This window comes from Danio rerio, chromosome 12 (assembly GCF_049306965.1).
Source record: "Danio rerio strain Tuebingen ecotype United States chromosome 12, GRCz12tu, whole genome shotgun sequence".
Lineage (NCBI taxonomy): Eukaryota > Metazoa > Chordata > Actinopteri > Cypriniformes > Danionidae > Danio > Danio rerio.
In genome coordinates, this window is record NC_133187.1 from 6,149,064 (window position 1) to 6,167,816 (window position 18,753).

The following is an 18,753-nucleotide window of genomic DNA, read 5'->3' on the forward strand; positions in this document are numbered from 1 at the left end:
AGAAAGAAAACAGACGGCTACCTTCTGATTGCTCTTAAATGGGTTTCCCAGATCACATATGACAGCCTCGTCTGCACTGCACTCCATATCAAAACCAGCCTGTAGTGATCAAGCATAAGATTGTCAAAAAAAAAACAACAACAATAAAATGATCTATTTAATAACAGGAACTAAATGAGCAAGTCGAATTCAGTTTTTTTTTGGCTACATTTTTATTTTGCAAATAACATTTCATCACAAAAAAACTATATATATTTTAATCACATTTAATTAATTAATAAAAAAACAATATACAGTATAAACTTTGTGATATATTACATTGTATGATGTGTTATATAATATTAGCTTATTTATTTATATTCTAGTATATAATATTATGTTCCATTATGTTAATTACTGCTTTAAATGAGAAGATTTGACAAGCAGAAAAATGAAATGAATAAATAAAATGTGAGTAAAACATATATTGAATTTTTATGGTAAATGTTATTAATTACTGCATTAAATGAGAAGATATGACAAGCATAATTAATTAATAAATTAATGTATTATGACTTAAAAAAGTAATTAATTAAAATAAGTTATTTAATTAATGTATTAATTAATTAATTAATTAATTAATTTTAATTAATTAATTAATATTTATAATTAATTAATTCTGCTTGTTAATTAATTAATTAATTCTATTTTTTATTTCAGTGATTGCAAACTATTTATATGGGTTAATTTAAACAAACAAATTAAATTTAGTAATGCTCAACTTAATTTCTTTGTTTGAATTCAGTCATATAAATTGTTTACAACCCCTTACTTTAAAAACAATTTGTAAATCCAAATGAATGTTTATTCAGTGCACAAAACTAATCTTAAATCAGAGGTAAAATCGTCCAGTAAATTTGATTAGCATTGCTGATATTGCTGCAGGGTATTGTGATTGTAAAAGAGCTCCTTCATGTGGCTCACCGGAGGACGGACGCCTGAGTATTTGAGTGAGTATGGAATGGAGATGTTGAGCGTGGCCTGATGAGCATCCTCCGCCGGTTTGTTCTCATCCGCTGTGTTGGAGACCTCCACCATCAGCACCAGCTTCTTCACATTACTGCTAAACTCCAGCGTCTGACTGTCAACAAACAGCACAACATTATTTATTACACATTACTCTTTCGGACAATCTTCTTTTTCGTACCGAGCCACAAGTCTGTGAAACACACTTCCAACTGGATTAATTGCATGTACAAATTTCCAGATGTTTTTTTAAGCCTGTCCAAAAAATAGTGGCTCATATCTAAACAATTATGTACATATTAAGGAAAGTAGCAGTTTTTGCTAAAGCCTGACACAAAACACATTTCCTTTTTTGAGGTAAGTGTATTGTTGTGCATGTCCCTGTCAAATAAATGAATGATTTCCAATTCAATTTCAAATTCAAAAAATAAAGATGATGGAGATATTTCAGAGATGGCTTATTACAAATATGTTAAATTCATTAATTTGTTTTATTTTTATCATATATGGTTTATACACTATATTTTTATTATATCATTTTATTTACTTTTTATTATTTTAGTTTATTAACTTTATAAAATTACTTTTAATTCTGTGTGCTGTTTTCACACCTGATTGTCATAGTATTAGTAATAAAAAAATACTTGCAATAATATAATATAATATAATATAATATAATATAATATAATATAATATAATATAATATAATATAGTATAATATAATATAATATAATATAATATAATATAATATAATATAATATAATATAATATAATATAATAATATTTAATAATATAATCTAATATTAATGTAATAAAATATAATATATAAAATAATATAATATTAATAATATTATATTAATTTAATCTAGTCTATTATAATCTAATCTAATATAATATAATATAAAATAATATATTATTATAAAATAATATAATATAGATATAATAAATTAATATAAAATAATATAATATTAATATAATATAATAAATATAATATTAATATAATATTAATATAATAATAATATAATATAATATAATATAATATAATATAATATAATATAATAATATTTAATAATATAATCTAATATTAATGTAATAAAATATAATATATAAAATAATATAATATTAATAATATTATATTAATTTAATCTAGTCTATTATAATCTAATCTAATATAATATAATATAAAATAATATATTATTATAAAATAATATAATATAGATATAATAAATTAATATAAAATAATATAATATTAATATAATATAATAAATATAATATTAATATAATATTAATATAATATAATATAATATAATATAATATAATATAATATAATATAATATAATATAATATAATATAATATAATATAATATTTAGGTTTCCAACACTTTTAACAAAATTGAATGGTTAACTGTTCAATACAGAATTAAATAAAAACAATATGTAAAAACTTTGTTAAGCTTTAGATTTAGAATTTTATTGGGAAAAAATAATGACTAAATATATTGTTGTTTCCAAACAGTGGGCACTATGTAGTAAACCCTCCACCGTTTGACACTGATCCAGCATCTAGCCATTTCTCCTCCATCATGCTCACCTGGGAAAGGGATTGTAGTTTTCATCTGCAAACCTGGCCTTGAGCTGCAGGTTACTGCTACAACGGTTATCATCTCCACACTCCTTGTGGAAATTAATCTGAAGAGAAACACACAGTGCTACTATCAAGCTGTGTTTTCACTCGTGTCATTTCATTTTAAAATGTAAAGCTCATCTCTGTCCTTACCAGTGCCCAAATGAGTGTACATGACATCAGGAGCTAGGGAGCGGATTAAGACGCACCCTATGAATTCATACTATGTTCACATACTGTTTTACACATACTATATAGTAGAAAAGTATGTGATTTTGGATGCATTAGACTTTTGGCTGGACACATTCACTCCCTGATTAGCTCTTTTTGAGCATTGCCATCCATCCATCCATCCATCCATTGAGTCTCTGAATTGAAGTGACTATGAGAAGGTGTCTGGTGCATGCAAAGAGGAATTAGTGTGTCTTCTTCGAGTGGTTTGTCTGGCCCACTCATCTGTGCGAAGCAGTCAGAATTTCTCAATGTTTTCCCACACACATAGATAGTTTATAAGTACATTTTGTTTATTTAATAATTGTATATAGGCTAAAGTTCTCTACTATAAGTTTATGGCTACTTTTAGCTTCTGACATGCGTTTTCAGTGAATGGTAGTGGAAACTCCAGTATAATCGAGGATGGTTTTGAGATGTTAAAATGAAAACCCACTAGTGTAAATGTAACCTCTGGACTCACATCAACATGAGCTGAGCTGAAGATCACGCTGTTGTACAGAAATATAGCGTACCTCAGCTTTGTCGGTGAGGATCTGCTGTCCACTCAGCACAGGGAAAGAGTCTAGACTCTGTAATGTCTGCTGCGCTGCTGCTTTCTGTTGATTTAGAGACACGTTCAGACTGAACACTATGGGCTGAAGTTTGTCCGTCACTGGATTCTGGAGAGCACAGAAAACAACAACTTACTATTAAAATTTTGTTGGATATGGCGTTGCAAATAAGTTTACTTCTTTAAAAATAGAAAACTAAATAATAATAATATTTATTATCATTATCATTATTATTGATAATAATAATAATAATAATAATGATAATAATAATAATAATATACAATCATACTATAAATTTATTATTATTATAAAAAATATAAAAATATATAATATATAGTGAATATACATAATGTATATAATATATGTATTAAATAATTAAAATATATTAACTGCACAGGATGTTATTATTATTTAAATAACAAATAAATACTATAAAACACACTATATTGCATTATAAAATTTATTTACAATAATTATTAATATATAATATATTTATATTTTTAATTAATAGTCTTAAATTCAACAGTTAATATAATAAATTAATATAAAATTAATTACTAATATATATTTAATAAACAATATATTATTAATTCAGTTAATATGTAGGCAATAATAAAAAATTATAAATATAATAATAAATATAAACACTATTAATTTTCCCAGAGATGGGTTGCGGCTGGAAGTACATCCGCTGCGTAAAAAAATTGCTGGATAAGTTGGCGGTTCAATCCTCTGTGGCGACCCCGAATCAATAATGGGACTAAGCCGACAAGAAAATGAATGAATGAATGAATAAAACTATTAATATTAAATGAATAATTACAAGATACATGTCACAATAATATAGTATTTGTTATTTAAATATTTTTATTAATACACAATACAAATAATAGACTATAATACATGATTAAATTAATATAAAATAATTATTTATATATAATTCATCATATTCTTAATATTATTAAATTCCATAGTTAAAGTATATAGCTAATAAAAAATGTATTACCCATAGTAATAATAAATAAATACAAACACAACTATTAGTAAATTAATAATTATAAAATATAAAAGTAACAATAACAGAATATTTAATAAGCATATAAATATAATAATAATAAAAATATAAACACAAAAAACATTTATTGAATAATTACAAGATACATGTAACAATAATATAGTATTTATTTGGCATTTAAAAAAATTCTATTATTACACTTTACAATTAATACACTATAATACATCATAAAAATAAATATATTAATTAATAAAATATAAATAATGAATATTATTAAATTCAACAGTAAAAATACGCAGTTAATGTAAATTTTATAAATATAATAAATAAATAAATATAAACAAAATAAATTTTTGAATGAATGAATAAAAAATACATCTAAAAATAATATAGTATCTATTTATTATTTAAATATGTTCTCTTATAATAGAGTATTTTATTATAGAAATTGCTGAAATTTTAATATGAAATATTAATATAATAAATTATGAATGTAATAAATATTATATAGAATAAATAATAATTTTCTCACTATAATACATAATAAATTAACATATTGTTTATGAATATTTTTTAATTAATATTCTTAAATTCAACAATTAAATAATATATAAAATAACAAATGCATAAAAATGAATATTATTCATTTAAAAAATAATTATTAATAATTAACCTTATATTATAATTAACTGAACAAAAAATATTCATGAATCATTCATCTATTTTTCCATAAATCTTTTTCTGAAACATTATATGCACTGACAGTAAATACAAATTGACATATAGATTATTGACATATAGATATAATTTTAATATCGGTGTGAAAAAGAATGTGTACAGTGTGATCATAGACTCTCACATTAACACTGAGCTCCAGCTCTTGACAGGAAGAAGCAGAGAAAGACAGAAGGCCTGTAAACGTGCTTTGCTTGTTGTCTATAAAGCGTACTCGAGCACCTCTGCGATTCTGGTCAGCATCTATCGTAAACTTCACAGCTGAAGCAGAGAGAAACAAACAAAATGAAGCACACAATCAATCCATGAAAACACTCATCAAACATTCCTGAATCAGGCCTTCACTTACTGATTTCCTTCCTGAAGTTGCTGTTTCCATTGCTGAGAGTGTAACTGAAGCACACCTTCACCTTTATGCTGGAAACACACATTGAAAGCATTCTTCTCTTTTCAAATGAACGCCAAGAAATAATACCATCCTTTTACAGAATATACAACACAGGTGAAATCAAATGCTTTTGATAATAAGGTCTTTTCTCCAAAAAATCATCCTGAAAGTTTTAATATAAATGTATATACATAAATAAATGAATAAATAAATAAATTTAATATAAAATTATTTATTTGTTATAGAATTTGTTTCTATTAATGCACTATAATACATTATCAAATTAAATTAATCAATAAATCGTCCAATAAATCATACTGCAAATTTTAATATAAATATATACACATTAATACAAATAATATAAATGTAATAAATAACTATAGCAAAATTAATATTAAATTAATAAGTGAAATATAAGTATTTATTTGTCATTGAAATATTTTCTATACACTGTACAAGTAATACACTATACTATAATACAATATAGAATTAAATTAATAAATAAACCATCCTGCAAGTTTTAGAATTATGAACAAAGCATTTATTTAATCAAGCTAATTAATTGTTAATTACATGTAAAATCAAATTTAATATAAAAAAACTATTAACATTATAAGCAATTAAAAAGAGTATATTAAAATAATGGAAAAAAGAAACCTATGTCATGACTCTTTTAATCTAAGTGAAACATTTGTTGGAAGTCGTCTTACCAGGAAATACCACACTGGCTTGGAATCACAATCTTTGGCTCCACGGTGAAGTTTTTGGACAGATGAATGACTGGACGAGACCTAAAAAAGTCATCACATATCCTCAGTTTATCTTGCAGAACTCACTGACTCACTTGTAATTTACTTCTTTGTTTGTTGTTGTTAATTATAACAATAATACCAAACGAAAATACATTTATTTATAATAATAATATTAATAATAATAACAATATTGAATAATAATATAAATAATAATAGTAACAACAACAGCAACAAGTATTATAATTTTATTGGCATTATTATTATTATTATTATTATTATTATTATTATTATTATTATTATTATTATTATCATCACTATTGGTATAATTGTAATTAAATGTATACTTCTACTACTACTACTACTACTCCTAGTAGTAGTAGTAGTAGTAGTAGTATTATAATGCATTTATTAATTTATTGACACATTTAATAAATTTTTACATAAACATGAATTATACAAAATTTTTAAATGTATATAGTATAATAAATACATAAATGCAGTATACTTATGTATTATTAATAATACATAAATGCAATTTATTTCATTCATGTTTATAAATGCATTAGTTGAAATATAATGTACAGACTAAATAAATCAATGTAAAGTTACAATAATAACTCTTTAATACATATTTTGTAGTACCGTATTATAAGCCACTTTTGATTACTATTAACTGAAAAAGGAGGAGCATTATTATTTTTATGATTTTCTATGTTTTATGTACATGCATAAATGTCAATTTTAATTAGTATATTTAGTAAAAGCAGCAATGTTGAATGTAAAAGTCTGTAAATATATCAAAACTGAAAACAACAACAAACAAAAAAACACTGTGGCAAAAATATATTTATATATATTCCAATAATAATAATAATAATAATAATAATAATAATAATAATTATTATTATTATTATTATTATAGCAAGAAATTCTCACATTGGGACAAATTATATATAATATAAATAATATATATATATATATATATATATATATATATATATATATATATATATATATATATATATATATATATATATAAATATTTATATATAATATATATATTTAAATTGCATATAAAGAAAATTTCATATGTACACAAGAGGGATTATGTGATGATGACATTCAGAAGACTTCAAGTAGGCATACATTTTGTATTTATATACAGTATTTAGAGTCCTGCAAAATCCCTGTGAATAATATGAACATCTACTGTATTAAACACTAAACAGCGAACCTCAAGAGTGCGATGCGGTCATCCAAAGAGCCCACCAAAATATCTGGATAATCATTTCCATCCATATCCATTCCTCCACTGAGAGAATAACCAAACGTCTGAAAACCACTGGGACCCAATGACTTACCCTCGATCACCTGACAGAAACACACACACACACATGAAAAATCATGTCAAATTGCTGTTGCTAGATCATAATTCAGCAGTATAATTATATAATATGAAACTGTAGGCAATTTTAGATATAAAGTCGTTCCATACAAATCCCATGATGCTTTGCTTTACCTGGCTTGGTTCTTTAGTTATTCCACTTTTACTTCCCATCCATATGTAGACTTTTCCAGAGTCCTGGAATGGAGCGCCGACAGCAATATCTGAATGAAGAAACCAAAACACAAGATACACACACACACACACACAAAACATAACTAACACTGCATCACCTCTAGAGGGCAGCATGACTATACAAAACACAAGAAAGGACTACACTCAAACTGTCACAAGTGTCTAGTAGTTTTTTAAAACACTACACACAATTCTCTGCATTTGGCACAATTTCCATGCAAATAAAATAGCTTGTTTTCACAAGGAACACTCTGTCTGTTAAAAATTTTAAGTCAGTTGTCCTTCTTTGCATACTAACTCATCACACGAGTAAACATCTGTCTCAAAAAATTGCAGTTTAGAAATCAGTGCTCATCTGGTTCACTGCCCACACACGTTTTTTAGGTTGGTTAATTCCATCCATATTCTCCATTTCTCAGTCCTATTGAGGATTTTTTTTTCTGCCTGGGGTGGAAAGTGTATGTGGATGTTTACCAGTGATGGGTTGGGTTAAGCCAAAAAGAAAATGAATGAATGAATGAATGAATAACACTATATAAAAGCAAACTGAAAACCCCCCTGCATAAAGGCGGGATGGAGGTGTTTTATAACCTATTAAATAATACTTTTTGTAACATTTTACAGTTTTTCAATTGTTTACACACAATTTTAAAAATCGGGTTCTTTTTTTTCAAAATATAACCGCAATTATTCAAACAGCACACTCAATTTGAAGAATTCCTAGATTGTTTGCAAAATGACTTCAGTCAAAATATTTACACATATTTGTGAAAATGCTATTATTTTTCATTTCACCAACACAGTCCTCAATGATCAGACACTATTGCAGGCAGTTTCACACTGCTGTGATAAATAAAAAACACATTTGTAAAAAAAAATTTTAGGAAACAGCATGTGCTAGATTTTTGGGCAGACATTGTTATGTCGCAACCCATCTCTGGGAAACATCCACACACTCTCATTCACACACACACTCATACACTACGGACAAATTCACCCAATTCACCTATAGCACATGTCTTTGGACTATGGGGGAAACAGGAGCACCCGGAGGAAACCCACGCAAAGGCAGGGAGAACATGCAAACTCCACTGTGTCGCCCTATTATTATTATTATTATTGTTGTTATTAAGTGGGATATAATGTCAATGCTAAATAATCGAATTATGTTTGAAAGAAGGAATTTGCAACCATAGTTAACAATGGTTTTCTTAACCTTGATTTAACTAATTCTGCAGTAGGCACTAGTTCTCATATCAAGGAGAGTGGACCAAGCGACAACAACACAATAAGCCCAGTAAAGAAATAATAAAATGGGTGCAGCGGGTAAAAGCTAACGAGGAGTTTCTTATTGGGCTAATAAATGTTAAATGTTGTTCTGTCGTCGTCCCTGCTCTTCCCTAACTTTTGCATTTTCACAAGTCTGTAGAAATATGCTCTAGCCTTTTTCAAGCAGCTTTACCTTGAAATCCGTCCTGATTGACATCTCCGACCGCAGCAACGGCAAACCCAAACCCAGATCCCTTTTTACCCTTCAGAACCAGGCTGGCTTTTTTCTGGAAGGATCCGTTTTCGTTCATAAAAATGTAAACAGCACCTCCTTCCTCCTTATAGCGGTCGAAATAAAATGGCGCGCCGACGATCAGGTCATTCCAACTGTAGGAACAGGCAAAAAAAAAAAACACACAGGACGTGTCTGAATTAGCACTGTTTACTTTCACATAAGCTTCAATAAGAATGAGAGCATAGAAAAGCATTGAACCGTGTCTCTGTTTAGACGCTTAAATATGAAGCTCGACAGGATCTTTGAAGAAAGTGAGATATACTTTGGTTGATTTCCTTCAGATTCAGTGAAGCGTCGGACAGATCAGTGTTTGTGATGACAGCTGATCACTTGGTATTAAAATAACCATATCAGTATGTTATGTTTCACCAATAGTACAAAGATGAAATGTGACTAAAAAAAAGCAGTAAGTAGTGGATGCAAATATACAAATAGACAAGTGTATGTAGAGCTATATTACTATATACAATTTTATATGTAGAGCTGTTATGTGCAATTTGCCATGTAAAGTGTGTTGTTAAATAAGTGTATATGTGTATAAAAGTGTATGGCAAGTAGTGATGTTTGTTCCACAATTATTATTATCAAGTGTTCATGAGATGGATTGCCTGAGGAAAGAGTTTTTGTGTCGGGCTGTTCTGGTGCGCAGAGCTCTGTAGTGTCGACCAGAAGGTAACAGTTCAAAGAGGCAGTGTGCTGGGTGTGAGAGGTCCAGAGTGATTTTGGCAGCCCTTCTGCTTGCTCTGGATAAGTATAGTTCTTGGATAGTAGGGAGGGTTGTACCAATGATTCGCTGAGCAGTCTGAATTTTTCATATAGTAATTCATTTGTATCTAATAAATGTTTTTGACATTGAAGAAACCCCTCTCCTGACCTTTTTTTATTGAACAATAATTCCTACAACACCTGGGAATGTCGCAACTGACCAATCAGAATCAAGAATTCCAGATATAATAAATGAACAATAATAATACACCTTGTACCCCTCAAGAACAAAGATTATCATAACTGAGTTGCACAGTGACCTACTCGTCATTGTTGAGGTCTGTTACTGCCAAGCAGCTGCCAAAGTACGACCCTATTTGTTCCCCTGTGATCGTCATCAGCTGCTTGAGTATCAAGTCTTGTTTGTCGGCCAGGATCACTGAACCCTTGAATTCATCTCTGGGAGCCCCCATCACCACAGTGAACACAGAGCGATCCAGTAACTTTATGTCCTCCAGCACAGAGTAACCTGAACACAGACATGAGGACAGTCAATCATCTGTGTGCAACCAACAGCCCACATGCAGAACACTGAAACTGAAGCCAGTCCAGCTACTAATAAGTTCAGTTACAGTCAAGAGACACTTTTGAGAAAGAAGACAAATGATTTATACAGTTAAAGACCAAATTGTTAGCCCTCCTAAATATTTATCCCTAATTTCTGTTTAACAGAAAGATTTTTTCAACACATTTCTAAACATAATAACTAATTTCATTTATCTTTGTCATGATGACTACATAAAAATTGACTAGATATTTTTCAAGATACTAGTTTTCAGCTTAAAGTGACATTTAAATAATATTGACCATAAAATGGTTTTAAAAAATTAAAAACTGCTTTTATTCTAGCTCAAATAAAACAAATACGCATATTAATCAGAAGAAAAATATAGGAATTACTGTGAAAATTTCCTTGCTCTGTTAAACATCATTTGAGAAATATTTAAAAAAGAAATTCACAGGAGGGTTAATAATTTTGACCAACTTTATATACAAAAAATGTGATGCAGTGCAATGCAATTATTGAATAAAATTATAGTAATATTACAGATAAATGACAACAATTTAAAACAATCAATTTTTGAAAAATACTGATAATGTTATTGTAATTTTATTTATCAGTTAACAACACTAGCAGTAAAAGAAAAACTGAAAGTAATGCACAGAAATATTTTGATAGACAACTGATTCTATCTAGAGAATAGATGATTTGACAATTGTATAATTCAATTAAATATATAGCCGAAATAAACACATAAAATACATTCATCTAGATTAGGGTGACAGAATTAGCTCAACAACAAAGTTAAACAAAAACATAAAAAATTACATACAGTAAAAAAAAAAAAAATTTGAAGAAAAAAAAATTCACTGATATGCGAGAAACTTTCATTCACATTAAAATTACTTATGAAATGAACATAACCAGTCTGATTATTATTATTATTAATACAGATTATTGAAAGAACAGGGGAAAAAAAACACAAGCAGCTTTATTTTTAAAAATTACATTTAAGAGTTCACACTTAGCTGATGATTGATTGTAAAGCTTGTTTGGCATGCTGACCCGGGAGAGATCCCTGAGCTCATAAGATCCTCGAGCCCGGGGCTCCCTCCCGTTTGCAAGGCGAGTTTGAGCTCAGGTAGATTTGAGAACTCCCCTGCTGTAGTAGCTAATGAACAGATAGTGATTGCTCTTAAGAGATAACTACTTACTAGGAGCATGTCTATGGTGCTGATTTGGATTAGTCAATTAACTTAAGTTGCATGTTTTTTGGACAGGGGGAGGAAACCGGGGAACCTGGTGGAAACCCACGTGAGCACGGGGAGAGCATGTAAGCTCCACACAGAAACGTCAGCTGGCTTCATAAGGACTAGAACAAGTGATGTTCTTGCTGTGAGGCAACAGTGCTAACCACTGGGCCACTGTGCCACCCATCTAGGAAAGGAGGAGGAGCAGGGGTGGAAGGGGGATTCTTCGTTATATGGAACTTAGGGTATTTATAGTGGTTTAGGATTAGTGAATCATAAATTGAATAATGAAGGACCAGCCGCAAGCAATCATAAACATGTGATCCTCTAGAAAATAGTTTATAAATAAACATAACTTAGCAACATACAAGTCAAAATCAAAAGATAAAGTACACACCTATGTAGATGTTGAACTTGTCCTCACCCAGTTTACCAAAGCTTCTATCATTGGCATCGCCAGCATAATCGGAGTCTGTGTCTCTGCACTTCATATGGACGGTGCCTATATGAACAGAAAAATCCCATTTATTAACAATATGGCCCTGAAGATACTCTTCACATGTTAATATGGATACCTGATTTGCCCCATACTGCAAGGCGTATATGCACTATTAAAACGAATAATTTCGTATTTGTGGAATCTTCAAAATACAGTAAAAAATTATGCATTTTTTTTATGTGAGTATGTTTTTAAATAATCAAATTGTTAAATTGGTTCATCAAAGAATCAAACACTTGAAGACTTAATAGGGCATTTATTTTCCAAAAAAAAATGTCCACAGCTGGTCAGATTAAAAATGTTTCTCACTTGTTCAAATAAAATTTTACAGTAAAACACTCTTTAACTGTACACTTCAGATAATACAGAAGTAAAAATAACATTAAAACAAAAAAACAACAAAAAAGTACATCTATATTTACGACTTCTCTTCTTATTCATCTATTAACACATTTCCAACTCCACCATAATTAGGGAACTATTTGAAAGGGCCTCAAACTCCCTCAAAAATGTTGCATTTATCTTTTTGCTCTTCAGTGTTTGAACTCTCAGTAATGATTAAATCACACTGAACTGAGCTAAACTGAACTGTACTGAACTTAAACACTAAAAACTGAACTACACTGTTCCAGTTACTATGACCATTTATGTGAAGCTGCTTTGACACAATCTACATTGTAAAAGCGCTATAGAAATAAAGCTGAATGGAATTAAATTGAATTTTAATGTATAGGTTATCTTTTCCATTAGCTATGTTTCCATCCAAAAATGCGAATGAACTTTATGCGCAAAACTGGATTATCCCATAAAAGACATGCGATCATTAGATAGGACAGTAATGAGACAGGAATCGAAGTTGGAGAGAGAGAGAGGGGGGTAGGGTTCACTCAAAGCGAACTTCCGCGAACACATCGATGACGTCACATTCGCCGTGTGCACTGAGTTTAATAACAGAAAGCTGATTGACAATTGCAAGTTGACCTTTTTGTAGTTGTAATACCGCAAATTACAATTGGACTAGTGAAATAAAGACCTACAACACCCCAAAAACCTAGCAACAACAACAAGAATTGAGATGTGCATTAGATGTAGTGTTACAAGCACATCGCAAAAATAAGACCTGTGCAAAAATATTTAAGACCTAGAACAGCGAATTTAAGACTTTTTAAGGCCTTAAATTTCGTTTTTTAAATTATAGACTTTTTAAGACCCCGCGGAAACCATGATAGCTGATTAATCATGTGGGTGGATGATTACAGCCTTCTGAGCCTACCAGTAGACACCCAGGACACCCCCATGGATACCCTGTACAACAATATTTTTAAATACTTGATTTTATTATACCTGTTTTTCGCAGCTTTTGCACTAAAACCACATTTTGTGATAAAATATTCAGCAATTATAGCAACTCACAAATGTCCTACAGTCAAATGCGCTAACTCACCCTGCCACGTGAAGCTGCCAGGTGTCCCAAAATACACATCTTTCTCCGTCATGCCTCCTGATATACCCATGTTACACATGCCCTCCAGGTCCTGGTCGTGGTTGAAGTCGCACAGCTCGTAGGTTTCCGACTGCCAGTAATCAGATGGGTCGTAGCTCAGGTCATTGCCCCGCACGTAACATTTGCCCACCATACGCTGCTGCTCTTCTGCGCCCAGCAGTTTTTTGACATAGCGATGACCACATGCCTGCAAACATGAGAGATGCACATGAGGAGTTTTGAATAGAATCAGTTTTATTCATTCTATATCCTGACTAGAAATGATGTTAATTGGTCTGCAGGGAAATGTTTAATTTCTTCTAATTTTACCAACCAATCTTTTTCAGGCTAACATGGCTAATTTCACTTCCTGTCCAGCGCACCTCACTTGTGGAGTTCCACAGGGATCTATATTAGCTCCCAGTCTATTTTCTTTACATATGTTCCCACTATTTTTGAGAAATATAGGATATTGCTTTATTGTTTTGCAGAAAATACATAAATATACCAGCCGGTGAAAAAGGATTCATTCGAGACCTTAATAGTGGATGTCTGTACATTGTTTTAAAATCTTAGTGAATGAATCCAAGACTGAAATCATTCTATTTGGGCCAGCATCTGCTACGGCGCTCCTTAAATTAAGCTAAAAGAGTTTGAATCAAATATGAGATCATGTATCACAAACCTGGGCATCCAAACTGATAGCCAGCTAAAAATGGATAAACAAATACATTTAGCGGTTTCGTTTTTCGACAGGAAATCAATCATCTATGCTGTGATATTTTCCCATCTAGACCAGTATCAGTAAGTCATCGATGAATAGGCTGTCTCGAACTAGATCCAAACTGGCCAAAAGCTATGGAATAAGTCCCAATTGCTATTACAACGAAACTGGCTATTATTAGATCCACCTACTCTCAGTTTCTGATATTGTAGGTTTGTGTTTAGTTTTAACATCTTTACATGTGTTGTGTTATATTTACCGGACACATCCTGGGCTCTATTTTGATGATGTGAAACGTCCAAAGCGCAGGGCGCAAAAGCATTAAGGGCGTGTCAGAATCAACTTTTGCTATTGTAAGGACAGAAAAATCCACTTTGCGCCGTGGCACACGGTCTAACAGGGTTGAGCTTATTCTCTTAATGAGTTATAGGTGTGTTTTGAGAGTAAATCAATCAGAGTCTCATCTCCCATTCCCTTTAAGAGTCAGTTGCATCGCTCCATGGTGCATTTGCTATTTACATGACAGACTTTATAAGTGGAAAACTGAAGACTTCACTAGAGAGAAAAAATAGCATTTACAGCGTGAGAATGAGAGCTGAGCATCCTCATTCTTTACTTTCACTTTCACTCTCGTGGATAGGGAAACGTGTTGTACTCACAGACATCCATTAGCCTGTATATGATTAATTTCGTTTGTCAAGTGCAAAGATTTGTTTCAAAACTATTTCTAATTTCAGTTCTAATTTCCAGCAAACGAATAAATGAACAATAATAACGAAGTGTCTTCAAACAACTGAGCTATTTCCAAATACACATGCTGTGCCCCATATGGTTTAAAACGTGACAGGTGGGCAAATCTAAGCTTGTTTTTAATACAACAAATATAACTATACATTTAATAAATAACACAGCTAATAATAATAATAACATTATACAAAAGAAAATTGTCATGAATAAACTGAAAAAAAAAACCCGAGATGAAGAAGGCATGAAGACAGTGTTTTTTATATTTATATAGGCTCGAAAATAATAAGTTTTGTAAAATTTTATTACTTTAATTATTTTTCATTTGTAAAGATATTTGCGTGTTGCTGTACATCCTGTGCGTATTAAGCAATGTGTAAGCAAAGTGCACAAATAACATGCTCTGCGCTGGACTAGACCCGGTTTGATCTGGTCTATTGAACAGTGTTTTTTAGTTCCTCAAAATACAACACGCCAGCAATGCGCCTCAACACACCTCATTTTTTAGACCAGAGCGCCTATGGGCGCACATATGAGCGCAAATGCTTTTGCTATTTAAACAGCGTAGTGCAAAATGTCAAAACCTCTCTTGCGCCAAGCTAAAACTAGCAAACAACAATTGCTTCGTGCCTTGCACCGCATTGCGCTGCGTGTATGATAGGGCCCCCTGTTTCTTCTGTGCACTTTAACCCATGTTTCTTGCTTCTATGAACAAATTGTTGATTATAAAATAAAAAAGGAAGAAAGATGCATGTCGTCTCACCAGCACACGGCCTCCATTCCTCTGACTGGCCACGGTCACTCCTAGCCACATTCCCTCCAGCATATCCGTCGACTTTGCTGGAGGACAAACAAGCAAAAATATTCTGAAAAACATTCATATATCTACAGTACATGTTATCTGGTACGACTTACAAGCATATTCTGTATTTTCTGTTGTTAAAACAGAAATATTCAAATACTCTGAAATCAAGATCTATTTAATCTACACCCAAAATGACCAAGGCATCTATCTATCTATCTATCTATCTATCTATCTATCTATCTATCTATCTATCTATCTATCTATCTATCTATCTATCTATCTATCTATCTATCTATCGATCTATCTATCTATCTATCTATCTATCTATCTATCTATCTATCTATCTATCTATCTATCTATCTGTCTGTCTGTCTGTCTGTCTGTCTGTTCTGGACAATGGGGTTGAGGATCCAATTGCAGCTATCTTTATTAAACAAAGAACGTTCAGGCTGGTAGCGGTCAAACACAGGAGCTAACAGTATCATAAAGGGCAATCCAAAGGAGTAGTCAAAAGCAGGCAAGAGATTGGTTCAGGCAGCTAATATAAAAAAAATTATAAACAAGGCGAGGGTCTGGAAAGATGCAAGGAAAACCAAAGTAAATTAAACGCTTTGTAATGTGCACATATTAACAAGACTCAGCAACTAGTGTGAGTGAGTGAGGTGTATTTATAGTCCTGGAAATCAGTGCTGACAAGCTTCAGCTGTGTGTCTTTGTATGTGTAATCAGGGGAAACTGGAGCAGGTGTGTGTGAGGTGCATGACAGTATTTGTAGTCCATTTGGAGGGAGATTTGTAGTAATAAGGTAGGGTAATTAGGCAAGTTATTGTATAACAACGGTTTGTTCTGTAGACTATCGAAAAAATTTTAGCTTAAAGGGGCTAATAATTTTGACCTTAAATGTTTTTAAAAAAATCAAAACTGCTTTAATTCTAGCCGAAATAAAACAAATAAGACTTTCTCCAGAATTAAAAATATAATCAGACATACTGTGAAAATTTCCCTGCTCTGTTAAACATAATTTAAGAAATATTTAAAAAAGAAAAAAAACATTCAAAGGGGGGCTAATAATTCTGACTTCAACTGTATATATATATATTACTATCTATCTATCTATCTATCTATCTATCTATCTATCTATCTATCTATCTATCTATCTATCTATCTATCTATCTATCTATCTATCTATCTATAAGACAGCTTTTAGTACAAGCGTTACAAAATTGATTTCATTACAAATGTTTACTACTATAAGGAACATAGTTGTGAAAGTCTAAGTAAACGTAAGTGGCTAGTTATTTTTTTAGTATATCATCTGCAAGCCTAGATGGAAAAAGTTAACTGCGTTTAGGAATTTGAAAGCTTATGACAAACACTTATGACAAAAATGATAATACGGTAAATAACAATAAAATTCCAACATAACTGAGTTCTGAGTGCTTCTATGAAAATTTTCAATGCAAAATTATTATCGGCTACAGCTACAATCTACACAACACTGCTGACAAAAAACCTAAAATGTATTTAACTAATAAAATTCTCACACACTACAAAGAATTACTGAAATGCTAAGAGTCTGTTTAACTCTACAGAGTTACTTTCAGTTTCTGTGCCAAACGTATCATGTTAATAGTGAACTAAACGCCTGCCAGCAGCAGAAGCCCTGACAGAGGAGGAAAGCTGAAGCTCTTCTGAATAACATGCAGTCAAACAGCACTCAGACAGGTGAACTTTACGGCTGCTGTGTTCAGGCTTGTTTTATGTCTAAACTTGGATCGGGGAATTTTGGAGGAATAGTTAAGGCTGTCTGAGCACTCCAGATCACTATTTTTAGAGTGATTTGAAGAGGTTAGACATACTATCTAATCTGTAAACGGAATGAATAACTCTTTGATCCAGCCCAGGCTCATTGAAAATATGTACCTCAGTCTAAATTTTTGCGAAACAGAAAATACGTTGCTCCGGGTACGTTTTGTTTCACATTTCAGATAACAAATCCACTAGAGGTTGCTGTCTATATTTTTGTGAATCTGAAATATGTTACTTAGGTTCCGTTTTGTTGTACTTTTCAGATAAACGTCATGCCTGTACACATCCACGAAAATGCAGGGCCTGTTGTTCTGATTAACTAGCACACCACTGAGCTATTAGTGTTTTCAACCAATTAGTGTTTTCCAACACCCAACCAATTAGTGTTTTCAAAAGCAAATGTGAGATAAAAGTGCAATGTGACCACTTAGTTTTACATGAATATTTAAAATGTTTCTGTAAATATCAATAGTTTCAAAAGAAACAAAAGTGTCATACTATAGTCTTTATTTTTACTAGAAACTTCCCTTCAATGTTTGTTCAAGTAAGTTTTTTGCATTTTCACAAAAATGCATTTTTTCACAAAAATATAAAATGTTAAAGCACATATTTCAAACAAGCCAGTTTCAATGATTCATATTAACACTATAGTAAAATCCATAGTAAAATTACTTTTTGCTCCTAAAGTTGCAAAACCAAAAACCACCCGGCTATACAGAGTCCAG

At 30.9% G+C, this 18,753-nt stretch overlaps 1 protein-coding gene across 2 annotated transcripts in view; it reads right to left on the bottom strand.

The window, feature by feature from the left end:
- Positions 1–18,753, bottom strand: part of itga3b (integrin, alpha 3b) — a 78,979-nt gene that overhangs the window by 21,264 nt on the left and 38,962 nt on the right. For both annotated transcript variants that reach the window (XM_009306420.5, NM_001190309.1), the window contains 14 exon segments: positions 16,178–16,254; positions 13,908–14,154; positions 12,362–12,466; positions 10,477–10,681; positions 9,346–9,539; positions 7,824–7,912; positions 7,539–7,675; positions 6,263–6,343; positions 5,514–5,581; positions 5,289–5,425; positions 3,376–3,522; positions 2,597–2,694; positions 964–1,120; positions 22–99 (listed from right to left, as the gene is read on the bottom strand). In XM_009306420.5, coding sequence (XP_009304695.1) covers positions 22–99; positions 964–1,120; positions 2,597–2,694; positions 3,376–3,522; positions 5,289–5,425; positions 5,514–5,581; positions 6,263–6,343; positions 7,539–7,675; positions 7,824–7,912; positions 9,346–9,539; positions 10,477–10,681; positions 12,362–12,466; positions 13,908–14,154; positions 16,178–16,254 — 1,820 coding nt within the window.